The sequence below is a fragment of the Halichoeres trimaculatus genome, unplaced genomic scaffold (assembly GCF_033239565.1).
Source record: "Halichoeres trimaculatus isolate MK-OKI-2021-1 unplaced genomic scaffold, fHalTri1.1 fHalTri1_scaffold_6, whole genome shotgun sequence".
Lineage (NCBI taxonomy): Eukaryota > Metazoa > Chordata > Actinopteri > Labriformes > Labridae > Halichoeres > Halichoeres trimaculatus.
Genome location: NW_027437184.1, coordinates 3789947 through 3804554, shown reverse-complemented (window position 1 = coordinate 3804554; position 14608 = coordinate 3789947). Strand labels below are relative to the sequence as shown.

Here is a 14608-nt window from a genome sequence, read left to right as displayed (position 1 = left end):
GGTCACTTTTATTGACATGAACCATATTGAATTTTAATCCTGAGAGGAAATCAGCTCAACCTTTTGTGTTCCTTTCTATATCTTTAAATTCTGGTTTAATCTCCTGAGTTTTATTTTCCATTAAACTGACCCTTCAGCAGGGAGCGAAGTACTTTTATGGAGGATCTCTGCCCTACTTCAATACAAGTCTGCTCATACTGAACCAGTCTTGAACCCTATCAAAATCAAACTGTAAAGAGTTCTGTATTTGAGATAAGTCAGAGTTAGAATTGTAAATGACAGTATCGTCAGCATATAAGTGGATATGACACTTAGAGCAGATATTGGGCAAATCATTGATAAAAATTGATATCTCAGCGAGGCTGCACCACCACGCACACCCTGGGAATTTCCCCCAGTGTTACTGGCGATAGTAGAGATACGGCCACCCACCACCTGCTAGTGTCATTCAAAGGAGAAGAAAATGGACACCTACCGCCATAACTTAAAAAAAAAAAAATCACTTTTGTTGAGATTTAAGGTTCACCCTAACAGCTGTTATGGTCTCCTGTACACAACTAATTCAACAAAGTTCAGAGATCGGAGCATATTAGAAGAGAGACACCACAACCAAAGAATTAATACTTTATTGAATCAAATCAACAATCAAAAAACAAACAAAGAAAATTGGTGTTATTAGAAAACAAAAAGGACTGGAGACCCCGACTGAAATAATCAAGGTACTGGTCCAGCCATGCTACCCAGCGCCTCCCCCTAACCTAGGAAACAAACAAATCCTAAGATTGAAAGAAAAAACAATAACTGGACTACAGGAGATCTCCAGCCCAAACTAAAACAACAAAACTCCCAACATCTTAACTTGGGAAACAAGACAAGGAGAGAGAAGGAAGCAAATGACAAAGGTCAATCAGCAAAAATCAACAAAGAAAACTGAACGCAAAAGGTGTGCTGCTCACCAGGGGAGGAGGGTGAGTCTGTTCTCTCTGTCTCCTTTAAAGGTCCCATATTCTGCTCTGGGAGGGGGTTTGGGGGTGTCTGCTCCAGTGGACCAATCAGGTCAGACTTGCTCATGATTGGTCAAAAAAGGGAATCGCTGATGTCGGCAAATCCCCAAAATCCAAACAGCTCGTTTTAGGTCAGGATTTTACATTCACAAGCTCTACTAAATACAGGTTTAGTCATTAAATATCACATTTTGTGGGCTGGGAGGAAAGACAAAGACCCACAAATTTCACTAAAAGACTTAATGAAGTGATTTTTGCACAATATGGGAACTTTAGGACCTTGGACACACATATTTTACACGTTTAGGCCTGTCGTCCACACAGAACTGCATTTCTACATAACTAAAAATGATGTTTTCTGAAAACTTTGGCAAAGTGAAGATCTGGGAAAACTCTGGTTGTGTGTAAAGGCTGGAAAACAGAGTTTTTGGTTCAGTACGGTTTGGCACGGTTTGTTACAGTTCAGCCTGATCCTGTTTGTGTTTCCACAGCAAACTGTGCCCTCTCGTGGTAGGAGGCGTGTAAGCTAGATGCTGAAAGCCGCAGCTGTTAAATAATAGCATGACGCCATAGCAGCGCGACACAGTTTACCCCGCTAATAAATCCAACGAAGAAGAAAAACTCGACACAGTAAACAAAGAGCATAGATGAAGACATGCAGCATTTTGTCCTCTCTGTGATTGGCATGTAGCTCTTTGATACAAAGAACAATCAAGCTTTGTTTCAGAGAAGTCTGTGTGCCGCCAGGAGAAATGCAGCAGCTGTCACACAGGAAGTGATGTTTCTTTTGACCAATCAACGGTCTGCAGTGTTGTAGCACACAGGAAGTGATGTTTCTTTTGACCAATCAACGGTCTGCAGTGTTGTAGCTCCACCTTCTGAGAGTGGATCGGTTTAGTCTAACACCCATACCAAAGGGTCCCAAAAAGTGGGACGGCTCGTCTCGGTTATTTGGGGATCTGTCCCGGGATAAGTCAGTGGAAATGCCACAAAATGCGCACGGTACTGAGATGAACTGAACCAGTCTGCTTGGTGGAAACGCGGCTTTAGGTGTGGAGCAGGCAGACGGAGGAGTAACCGGAGAGGAGACAGGGGGAGGAACGTGAGCTGACCAAACACAGGATGAAGCGTCTTCTGCGTTTGCTGGAAAACAACCAAATTTTGATGTCAAAAAACTCAACGTCAAACCTCAAAAAAGGGAGCAAGGGAAGGGACTATTGATACTTAGGTACTTTAAATTTGAGCTACTTTTACGACTTTTACTTTAGTGTTTTTTTTAGCAGGTGACTTTCACTTTTACAGTATATTCCAAGTGAGATGTCTTTACTTTTACTCAAGTATAGTTTTCAAGCACTTTAAAGCCATACGACACACACACATCATCAAATATTGAAGTAATTACTGTGAAGGCTGCACACTTAAACCACACACACATGTTCTTGTAGAGGTAAAGAGATGTTGAGATCAGATATGAAGATAAATGTTACAAACAGATGAGAGAGGAGATGCCACCCAGATCATATCTGATCTAAAAACATTAAATTCAATCACAGCGTTGTGGGAAACTGCTGACTAATATCTGTGAAATTACTGAAACCCTCTCCTCTTCATCGCTCTACGTTTAGTTTTCTTTACACCCCGAGGCTTTCTGGACCGCAGCGAAGAATCCTCCAACACTGGAGCCAATTTCTATGTTGTTTCCACTTTATTCCCTTTAATACTTCCCCTGTCTGCTCCTCTTGTTTCCTCCACTCGTGGGAACGCCGAGATCGTATATCATTACACTCAAGTTCTCCCCAGAATCTGACTGCGCTGAGATGTTTTTATTTTTAACAAATCATGTAATACGAGACATGCAAACCATCAAGAGTGCTCTGAGGCATCAGAGCTGAGAAACAAGACGCTGTTTTTAACGTCTCTGTTTCTCCGTGTCTACCTGAAGTGTTTGGACGAGCTTTGGCTGCTCTGAGAGCACGAACACCACAGAGTGAAGGCTTCAGGCTCTAAATGTGGAGATTAATCGGAGGTAATTTGGCAAATTAACACCGACTAATTCTGAATGTTTCACTGAAACTCAGTTAAAGCTGAAACAATACGATCCTCAGGGTCAAACCTGCTGTGGAGCGTTAGCTTGAAGCCAGAGCTGAATGTTTTCTCTGACTTCTTAAGGAGTTTGGAGAATCAGCTTGGACGATGTTTGGTGCAAAATCACAGCAGTTAAACATTGTTTTATTTTACCACTGTTATTTTCAGATTCTATGTCGGTAGAAATGTAAAAACAAAGAAACGGATAGTACAGTGCGTTACCTTGTCTGACATCTTCTCTGCAGCCAGGTGCTTTATGGGTATTTTAGCCTGTATTTGATCAGACAGGTGAGGAGGCAGAGCAAATGTGGGATGTAGAGAGTGGTGGATGACATGCAGCAAAGTGTTGTGGCCGGGAGTGGAGTGTGTGCTCAAACCGTTAGTCCAGCTGGACTGATGTGATCCACTTTATTGGTCTCAGTGAGGACTGGATCAGCAGTGAACCAGCTGCAGCTGTCTGGCTGGTTTCTCAGGGAGACCTGTGAAGACGCTGCTACAGTCATCAAGACAACTGAAGAGAAAAGTATGGACCAGTTTTTCCAGGTCCTGCTGACACATTAGTCCTTTCATCCTCCACACATTCTTTAAGTGATGGTAGGTCAGCTTTGTGACTGTCTTAATGTGTTTGTTAAGATTCAGGTGTGAGTCCATCATCTTCAGCACATTTTCTATCCCAGCGAGCGGGTTAGTGTGTTTTTCTACCCACGAGGGCAATTTAATTAGTTACGCCAACCGGGGGTGGGGTGGTGCTTTAGTATGTTGGTTTTTTAACAGTTTGGCCAATTGAGCTTTTCTCACTCTTAACCCCTTAATGCCTGAATTAATTATAGAATTAAGGCTGGGACTTTAACGCGTTAATTAGATTAATTAATTACACCGCACATTAACGCGTTATAAAAATCAACGCAAGATTAACTCATTAGCTACGGGCCATTTTCAGAGCATCTTGAACGATCTTTTAAGACCCAGATAATCATGTTTTCTATGACTAAATAAACACCAAAGTTACTTAAGAAGAGTGGACCCTCTTCTTTTATGTTTCTCTTCCTATTTTTGGTCCAAAAAACAGACAAATCGAACTTTTTTGATCTTATTCATCTCGGGCGCTTCACCTTTTGATCCTCTCCATGATCTCCGTCGTCTTTTCTCACGATGGTGCCGCTCTTTCTCTCTGAGCTACAGCAACACATCCTCAGTTGGAGCGTGAGCTACCTGAACTTTTCTGACTTGCAGAGTCTCTCAATGTCTGTCATCTCACATTTCTCCTCATATCCATGCTGAGCTCTGGTCTAAAGAGCACACCGCTGTCACCCACAGTAGTTTACGAGCAGGATTTTGATTGACAAGCTCCACCAGGCCCCGCCTCCCTCCGCTGAAAAATATAATTTACTTCTATAGACGCAGTAAACGGTAATCGAATGTCAATGGCAGGGAACACGGACATTTTAATTAACATTGTCCAGTTGAAAAAAAAGGATTTACAAATCTTCTCTTTTTCGTGTATTCATTCGAATACATTCATTCACTCATTAGTCATGCACTAAGATTTTGTAATGCCTTAGAATTCAAATTCTTTATGTGGGGACCTTAAGCAGATATAAGATTAAGATGTGATTAATTAGATCAATTAATTATAGATCCTGTAATTAATAAGATTATTTTTTTAATCTCCTGACAGCACTATTTACCACATAACAGCTGATGAATGTACTTGAAAGTAGTGTCCTCCAAAAAACATCTTCTGAACAAAATAAACAGGATTTTGTTGTTTGAGAATGAGAATATTCAATGATTCAGTCTTCTACCAAAATCTGTTTGAATTGAAAAGTGTTGCTTCTGATGTTGAATATTGATGTGATTAAAATGCGATTAATTATGATTAATTAATTACAAATGGCATAATTAATTTGATTAATTTTTTTTTAGTCCCACCACTAATAAAAATATATTGTTTTTATGTGTTTTTGCATTCCTACAGATGTTAAATTAAGTGGCGATTGTAAATTTGAGTATAGTACACACTATAGTTATTACTAAGTTATATTTTATATATAGACATGAGAAGTTGATCCCTGACTGATATGTTGTGACATAGTGGATCTGATAAGATCTTTGGTTTGTGTAGAATATGAATCAATAGGTAATAATGAGACAAAAAGGTCATTTCAGCAGCATCAAGACCTGACAGGGTATGTCACAAATTTGCAGCAACAGGCATCAAGGGGTTAAAATTGAATCAGATAAACCAGTTTGCTATTGAGTCAGTAGTCCTAGTTGAAAGCTGGTTTTATTTGAAAGCTCAGTCTAGGATAAGTGACCAGCAGAGGCAGTGGCATGACTGTTATCAGCGTTTAAGCTGTTTTTACGACCCAGCTTCAGCTATCACAAGGGTCTTCAACCTGCGGCTCTTTGACTCCTTTGCAGTGGCTCCTAAGAGCTTTGATAAATATTATTATTTATTCAAAAAAAAAATCTTACAGAGGGTATTGGTGATAAAAGACATTGACAATAGATAAAATCATGCGTATTTTTATTTATTTAATTTTTGCACATTTCTTTAATGTCAATTTTTTAGACATTTCTTCTTGAATCATTTTTTGTCATTTTTGCAAATGTCATAATTTTGAAATTCCTGCATTTTTTTCAAATTATTTAAGTTCCTTTTTTGGCAATTTTTTTTTAAATTTTAAAATTTTTGGAAAATTTTGCAAATTTTTGAAAATGTATTTATTTTGCAAATTTATTAAATTTATGACATGACATTTTTTGTTTTCTTTTTTAAAATTTGCAATTTTATTAAATTAATTTTTTGCACATTTTTTAATGTCAATTTTTTTTTTGCCTTTTTTCTTGAATCTTTTTTTTTTTTTCACTTTTTCAAATGTCATAATTTTGAAATTCCTGCATTTTTTTTTTCAAATTATTCAAGTTCCTTTTTTGGCAGTTTTTTTGAAATTTTAAAATTTTTGGAAAATTTTGCAAATTTTTGGAAAATTTTGCAAATTTTTGAAAATGTATGTATTTTGCAAATTTATTACATTTATGACATGACATTTTTGGTTTTCTTTTTTAAAATTTGCAAATTTTTTTATAAAAAGCTAAGAATCACGTGTACAATTTTATAAACACAAAAAACTTCTCATAAAGATAATTGCTCTCTTGATTTCTACCATGTATCGATCTGTACACACTTTTCGGTCTTTATTCAAAGTTAAAGTAGATTAGAGTAAATGGCTCTTATGAAAGTAAAGGTAACAAACTCTACAGTAACAGAAAGAACCACTGCTCAACAGCTTGTTTAGATAATTTGTTTCATGAGACGAGAAGAAAGTTAAACTTTTTTCTTCTGAGACCCTGAAAACAGACTTTTACACAGTGCTGCAGCTTATGTTGGGAATTATACGGTAATAACCCATCTCACAGTCTAATCATCCTTCTCTACATGAGTCTAATCTCTGCTGTCTTTATTTTAATAATATAATCCATTAGTATCATGCACTGCAGTGATTTATTAAAGTTAAACAGGAAGAACGATAACACCGGAAACGTTGACGTCGCCTTAAAATCACCCAAACTCTCATCTCTAAGCTTCTCCTCCCTCCCCTCACTCCTCGCTCCTCGCTGCCCGTCCTCTCTGTTTACTGCGGGACCATCAAGACACAGCGGTGTGTCACTGTGGATCAAAGTCAGTGGTATCAGCCAGCAAACACACTGCACAGACGCTCCTCCTCTGGTCCCATTATTACACTCCCACAATCCTCTGCTGCATTCATAGAGAAAAAAAAAAAAAGCAATGAGGGAGAAAGGATGGAGACGGTGAGGGAGGAGAAGGAGAGTGAAGGGATGTTTGATTCAGGTGGGAAATGGAGAGGAGATCCTCACATCTTATCAGTCACAGCCCCCTCCTGACGGTGGAGTCATTAGTTTACGCGTAAATTCTCTTAGAAAGACTCAGCGGTGACGAGAGCGCGGGAAATAAAAGAGAAGGAAGTCATTTGTATTCAAATCCAGAGCTAATACGTCAAGTAAGTCTATTTCATGGGTAAAGCTTCCTGTGTGTGTGTGTGTGTGTGTGTGTGTGTGTGTGTGTGTGTGTGTGTGTGTGTGTGTGTGTGTGTGTGTGTGTGTGTGGAGGAGACATGCTCTGCTGCAGCACGCCACACGTCGGCTGGATTCTGCACTCAAAATGACGTTAGAAAAATCATTTACAGGAGAGTTTCTTTATGCATGTGAGTGTTTAAAGGTTGGACGATGCCACCAACACCTGCAGAGAGGAGCAGAGTGAATTATGGGTACTCTGAAGTGAAGCCAAATTGCAATAAGACAAAGTGGAAACACCAGCCAAACACAGTCTTGCAGACCCCTCCTCCCCTCGTCTTGTCCCCCCATCCCTCTCACCATCTGACAAGCAGGCCTGAGGGTTTTGTACCCTCCACTGTTTGATTTGCACCGAGGGGAGATCTTGTTTGTTCTCCTCAATGCAGCATTTATGCTTTAAGATTCTCCTCACGACCTTCTGCTGCTCCGGAGCAGCGGGCTATCTGTCTCCCCTGAGCGAACAAACAAGAAAAGAACAGTGCTGCCGCCACGCCGGCCACGGGGACCCGCAGCTCTTTTTCATCCCACCAATAAACAGAAAGACACGAGGAGAGGGGGCAGGAGGAGCTAACCCCGGTCTGTATCATAGCCGGTCAACATGAGGGGATTTTTATGAGCCACTAATGAGGGGTAAATAAAGCTCAGGAGGGTTTGGGTGTTGTCACAGCTCCACCTTGTGGCGCTGGTCTCCTAATGCTCCACACGCTCACATATCATCACTTTTAAGGGAGGGAGATACAGCCCAAAATTTATATCACAGTATTTTTTCTTCACATTACTTCACGGTTTTCCAACATGTAAAAAAATGAAGTCTTCTCAAAACCTTATTCTGACTCGGGATGGGAATTGATAAGATTTTGTCAACACCGCTGCCCTTATCAATTCTGCTTATTGATCTGATTCTTTATCAATTCCCTAATCAATTCCTGTTGTGAACTTTCTTGGTACAAAAAGTAGATTTACAGGTTTTCTGTGTCAACAACATTTGATCGAGTTTATACTGTAAGGGAATAAAATGTAATTGGTCCCGGGGTCTGGATATTTCTGGGCATAATTAAACAGAAACAGGTCAAAATTGCACAATGTGACGTTGATGTTCTGTGTTGTAATATATTAATAACTCAAGTAGGCCATCTAGTGTCTCAAAGTGGTTATAGCAGTAGTTTAAGTTGTTTGGAACCTTCCCGTAGTTATGATGTCAGCCATTAGCCTTTCATTAGCCTGTTAGCTTTTGACTTTTGAAATTCTCAGTGTTTTTTGCAAAGATTTGATGTGATATGTTTCTGTTTCTGTTTCTGACTTCCTGAAGCTGCAGTTATACTGATGTATGCTAACTGCTAGCATATCAATGCAGTTTCCCATATACGTTAGCATCAAGCTTGTGCTATTTGGTTATTTTGGTAAATAAGAAGATTTATACCATTTTGAATGTACTGAATATGAATCTCCTGAGAGAGAGTGATGTACATTTCTTTATGAAGTCAGTTCTTCAGTAAAATTCAAGCTGAAAATCCTGATTCGATACAGGAATTTATATAAGGGAACCGTTAAGCACAAAGGCTAACGATATCGATGGATTGAAACATTTCTTATTGATTCTGAACAGGAACCGGTTTTTGACTCCCATCCCTAATTCTGACTCTGTTCTGTGTTTTAAGTGTACCTAGCATGTGGAAAATGTCTAATACTGTGCTAGAAAAAGGCCTTTGCCCACAATGTGCATTTGGAAGAGTAGCTGTGCACTGTACTGGTGAGCAAACTCCGTTTTTGTTGGCACGTATTTTATTGATAACAAAAATAATCGAGAAATGTATTGATTTTAATGCTACGAGGGTATAAAGCTCGTTAGATCGTAAAAATCTGTAGTTTAGCTGCACTATTGTTAAACTGCAGGGTTCAAAGCGTGTGAAAGACGTAGCGGATCATGGTCCGCAAACTAGGGCTTCAGTTTGCTTCAAAATGTCTATTTTGTTGCCACAACTTTTGTTAAAAAAGGTCTTATCACTTTTAAGGTTTTGAGGTTTAACCATAGACACTTACCTATAGCGATGTACAGCCTGTGTCCAAAACAGGGAAGCCGTTTACTTCGTCACGTCACTGACTCGGTGCTAACGGCCTTAAAGGTGTATTTTCAGAATGTCTGTGGCAGAAAAGTGTCTTCTCACGTCCAGAGAAAAATAGACCTCCCACATAGATTAACCACTACTTGGACTAAGCTATGTGTAACAATGCTTTACTGCGGTTTTTAATAAAGGTATAGCAAAATCCATTTTGTGATAGTGATGAAACCGTTAACCACCCACCCCTAATCATGTTTAAAAGCTTTCTCTCAACGTCTGCTCAAACACTCACTGACTAATCCATCTTCCCTTTTACCCTCTGCTTTCCCTCCTTTCCTCCCTTCCTCCCCCGCTTTTCAAAGATCCTTATCAGGTCGGATCGTGGGAGGAGTGTGGTGGTTCTTCACCCTCATCATCATCTCCTCCTACACGGCTAACCTGGCTGCCTTCCTCACCGTGGAGAGGATGGTCTCCCCCATCGAGAGCGCCGAGGATCTGGCCAAGCAGACGGACATCGCCTACGGCACTCTGGACTCTGGGTCCACCAAAGAGTTCTTCAGGGTGAGTGGGTGTTGGAGGGATTAGTGGGCTAATCTCAGACAGGGAGGGGGACCGATGCAGAAAACACATCCCTGACCGTCTAAAAACACATCTCAAGACAAACCTTTGGAAAAAAGTCACTCAGCTGAAATGTATTTTGAGAAACTCTGTTTTTGGGGGTGGGCTGTTATCGCTGCTCCACATCTCTCCATCACTGCAATATGTTAGGTCATCAGGGCGGATGTTCAAAGATAAGATAAAACTTTATCGATCTGAGAGCGGAAATCATTCAGAAGACAGGCCGAGAGATAAGAGACACAACAAAGTGCTGCTTGAATCAGATAAATGATTAAAAAAGTCTGTTATAGACAGTGTTAGGAATAACGCTGTTACCACGTGTTACTCTGTATTCGACCAGGCTCAGAGAAGAGCTGCAGATAAAATGTGGGGAAAAGCGTCAGACACACGAGTAATGATGAGAACAATCATGTTGACACGTCTTTAACAAAGAGCTGATGCTAACGTCAACTTTTCATCATCAAATATCACACAGATACCTGTGAGCGTCTGTGTAACCTGCAGTCAGAGAGGATCTCATGCAGCGTCTTTGGATCAAACCAACTCCGGGGAGGGTGGGGGTGCTTTACGAAGCACAAGTAGCCGACATGTTGCAGTCTGTGAGGTTAAAACTGGTATTTTCAGGATGGAAGTACAGGCACCACTTCGACATCATAGACATAAAAGACAAGAACACACATGTGAACATTATGTCCCAGAGCAAAATCTGCTCAAAAACTGAATTCTTTGGCAAAATTAAAGACTTTTGTAAAAGTAACACAATAATTACTTTCCCTGGAAACTAATTGTATTTATGAAGAAGCACACTTAACTATAACGAATTACTTTTTAATGTAATGGTAACACTTTACTTTAGAGGTCTGCAAATTTCCTCTCACTTAGGTAATAATCAGAAACAGTTTTTTCTTATTTCTTTGAAATTTGCACACAACTTCTTTAGAATAATGTCCAAATTTATTGTCAAAAGTCACAACTGGTAGGTTGCTGTGTTTTGCAGTTTCTTTGAAATATACTCAAATAATTTATTTGAAATTAAATCACAACCCACCACTAAATGTTTTTGGACATATCCCTATGTTTCTGCTCCTTCCAGAGAAGCAGGTGATAAATAGCTGCTTAGTTCTTGAAAACAGAAGTTAGGGAGGGCTCTCAAGTGTCACGCATTGAGCGTGACAGTCACTCATTTGGGTCTTTTGTCACACACTCCTGCCAAACATTGTATTTCTCACACTGAAAAAAATGTCCACAGAGAGACTGCAGACTTGACTTGGACTCGTGAACAATCATTATGATTTCTCTTTTCCTGGCGTATAAACATTTGGGAAAGTCTGAAATGTCTGGTGAGCTGTGACGCATCATAGATAGGACGCACGTCTGGCTTTCCTGCACGTAAGCACATCTGATGCCGCCACGATCTGCTCTGTGGACTATAGGCTCAATATCTTCCTTTTAAAGTGTTACTGTTGTTGTCTGAGTAATGTCACTTAACAGTGCAGCCGATGTACATGTGAATATCTGACCTGAATACCTCCAGAAACACTCGGCGTCTTTGGACGCGCGCCCTGTCCTGGTAAGAGTAAAGACGCAGACAGAAAACTCTAGTCTGCACTCAAAACTTGAGAGCCCTGGTTAGGTTCATTGTTTCCTCTGATAATAACCCTTGAAGTGTTCAGTGAATTATTCAATTTCCCAATAAGCAGTTGATAGTTCGATACTTGTTTTTTAATTTCACCAAGTTCTTTAGTACCCAGTTTGTTGATGCATAATAAAGACCACATGCAAAATGACAAACCTTTATGATAAGGCCTATAATGCCTATAATGGTACAACTGAGGGCTTCAGATGCAATGTTCACCCAGAGTGGGGTTGGAAATTGGTAGTAAGTTTTAGTCACCCTGGACGATGATGTTTGTTCATCTGTGGTCTGTAAGGTCACAGGATCACATTCTCCTGAGTTTCTGATGTTGTCGTACGTGGCTGCTCTTTCTCTGTCTTCCCTCTACTTCTAAACCTCCACCTCCTTCAAAACCCCACAGCGCTCAAAAATCGCCGTCTACGAGAAGATGTGGGGCTACATGAAGTCCGCCGAGCCCACAGTCTTCACCAAGACCACGGCCGAGGGCGTGGCGCGCGTCCGGAAGTCCAAAGGGAAATACGCCTTCCTGCTGGAGTCCACCATGAACGAGTACACGGAGCAGCGGAAGCCGTGCGACACCATGAAAGTGGGAGGAAACTTGGACTCCAAAGGCTACGGAGTAGCTACACCCAAGGGTTCACAGTTAAGGTGGGTGGAATAGTGTAACAATATGTTCCACGTGTTGTTATGGTATTCCACCTTCCCTGGTGTGCCGCCTTTTCTATCTCTCTCTGTGTCCTCTGACTGCTCGGTGCGGGTGGGTGGGGCGTGTTTCTGTCTCGTTCAGGGCAGACGTAGCAGCTTTTTTTACATCTGTGTTTGTTGCATGCACGTGGGGGTCATGTGACGAAGCAGCCGTGGTTATCTCATTCTGTTTCTTTGCAGCGCTCCTCTCCAGGTGAGTCTTTGTGCTCGTGCTCGCTGTCTGAACGGCATGCTTGAAGCTCATCTCAAAGTGTCTTACTTAGAGAAATGTCTGTTTCAATAATCTGCATTTTTACAACAGATTTAATCAGTAGAGATGTTTTTGCTAATGCTACTTCAGCGTCCCTTCACGGCTGAGCGGGTCTTTCTTTCTACTAAGTGACTGAAATAGCAGTTTGGGAGCCGTTTGAAAGCGCAGCCCCGGGTGACGGTGCCAGACTCTGTCGCTGCCTCCTGCACATAGTGGAATTTACAGACCTGCCACTGAATGCAGTGTCATTACTGCGGGGAGAAACACATTCAATCCACAGGCTCATCCATCACAGAGCTCACCGAGGGGGGAGGAGAAACACACTCTGAACTTCACAGGTGTGTCTGCGGCACAGCGAGAAGCAGCGCAGTGATTGCTTGTACTTTAATTTCCTCCTGTGGAGAACGCCGGAGCTCAACACACACGTGTTGGAGATCAGCAGGGAGCGCAGGTCTTATAACGGCTCTGAGTAACTCCACTTAGGGGGAGTGAGGCTATCATTAGTCATGTGTAATTAAAGTGAAAACAATAACCCAACATTAGGTTTGTTATTTCTACTAAAGAGGTTTCAACACCATCGTTTGTTTAAACTCCTAACCCGAGGTGGTGAGAGCAAAATCAGTCCCCATGCTGGAGGAAGTAGAGATATGAGAGTAAAATTAACTCTAGAGAAACAGTAGAAGAAGAAGTTAAACTTAAGATAACAGATACCCGTTGAGAAATTGTAAGAATTTACATTTTGCTCTGTTGGATTGTAAAGGTAGAGTCTGTGGGAGTTTTTGTTACTTGTCAGTGTCGGCGTCAGCACACGCCCACTGCCTCCGACTGTCACTATGTGAACACACTCACTTACCCAGGAGCTACCTGTAGCAAGGGTGACCAGGTGTCCATCATTTTAATCACTTTTCCCACGTCCCACAAATTAAGACTTTGTCCGGCATTTGATTGTTTTTTTGTGCTCCAAAGTGCGGCAGTCTCTTTTCTGAAAGCATATTCTTCGTCCAATAGCTGAAAGAGCCCTATCACCATGACGTGTGTCCGCTATCAATCAAAACAGTAGTGAAGTGACACACGTCATGATGTTAAAACCTTCAAAAAATGTGCAGGAAATTTAATTGTTGTCACTGGTGCCTTTTTGTTTTATTGTGCACAGATTAGTTCACTGTAAAAAAAACCTGATACTCTAAATCTATACTATCATTTTTCATAAGCTCTGAGAAACTTCTAGTTTTTTTTTTTACTTTTACAAGTAGATTTTTTAATAGTTTTTATGGATATTATTTTCCAGTGACATGAGCATTTCAATGGCTTTTATTTTTATTATTATTATTATTATTATTATTATTATTATTATTATTATTATTATTATTATTAATAATAATAATAATAATAATAATAATAATAATAATAATAATAATATTATCATTATTATCTCCTTTATTTAACCAGATAAAAAGCCTCATTGAGATTTGAAATCTCTTTTCAAGACGGACCTGGTACTGCAGCAGCAATGAACTGTAAAAATTCCTTTAAAGGGAGAAAAAAGCAAAACATAAACGTGCAAACTGTGTGCAACCAAATGAAATTGTTGTCATTCATATAAAGAAATATTAATGTTTCAGGGTTAGATGGACATTATTTAAAAATTTAGCTTATCTCTGTTCCACATTGTCCGGCACAAACACGCTCCTTGTCCCACATGTGGCTTGTAAACATCTGGCCACCCTACCTGTAGCATCGCGTTTCTACATGGGAAAGACTCGAGAGCCGTGCACCTGACTTAACATGTTAGCACAAGCTAATCACGGGTATTTGACACATACCTGGTTAGCAGAAAGCTAACTCACGTAGTTCTTCGTCCAGTGCTGCTCTCTGAGTTCCTAAAAGCGAGTGAAACTTAAATCAATCTTATCTCTACCTCCCGATATATTTTTACAAGAACTTTTAACTTCTAATAACTAATGAAAATTAAACTTTTCAGAAAAAAAAGACCTGAACACAACACAGCTCAGTAGCATCAAATCACAACAACAATCGGATGTGAGAAACATTTCTACCAGGTGTGTTTATTTTTTTAACTTTGACCTCAGCTCATCTGGAATGACTGGGGAGACTGTTTTTTTTTTGACAATTATTTTTTTTAGATTTTCTG

The 14608-nt window shown here is 40.3% G+C and overlaps 1 protein-coding gene across 4 annotated transcripts in view; it reads left to right on the top strand.

Annotated features, from left to right (window-relative positions):
- The window catches only part of LOC141791930 (glutamate receptor 4), a 220000-nt gene that overhangs the window by 188943 nt on the left and 16449 nt on the right, over nucleotides 1-14608 (top strand). For all 4 annotated transcript variants that reach the window (XR_012598340.1, XR_012598339.1, XM_074672644.1 and 1 more), the window contains exons 12-13: nucleotides 9610-9808; nucleotides 11902-12149. Coding sequence is in view for 2 of the 4 variants with exons in the window: in XM_074672644.1 (XP_074528745.1) it covers nucleotides 9610-9808; nucleotides 11902-12149 (447 nt within the window). In the remaining 2 variants the exon portion in view is untranslated. The remainder of the gene's footprint in view (nucleotides 1-9609; nucleotides 9809-11901; nucleotides 12150-14608) is intronic.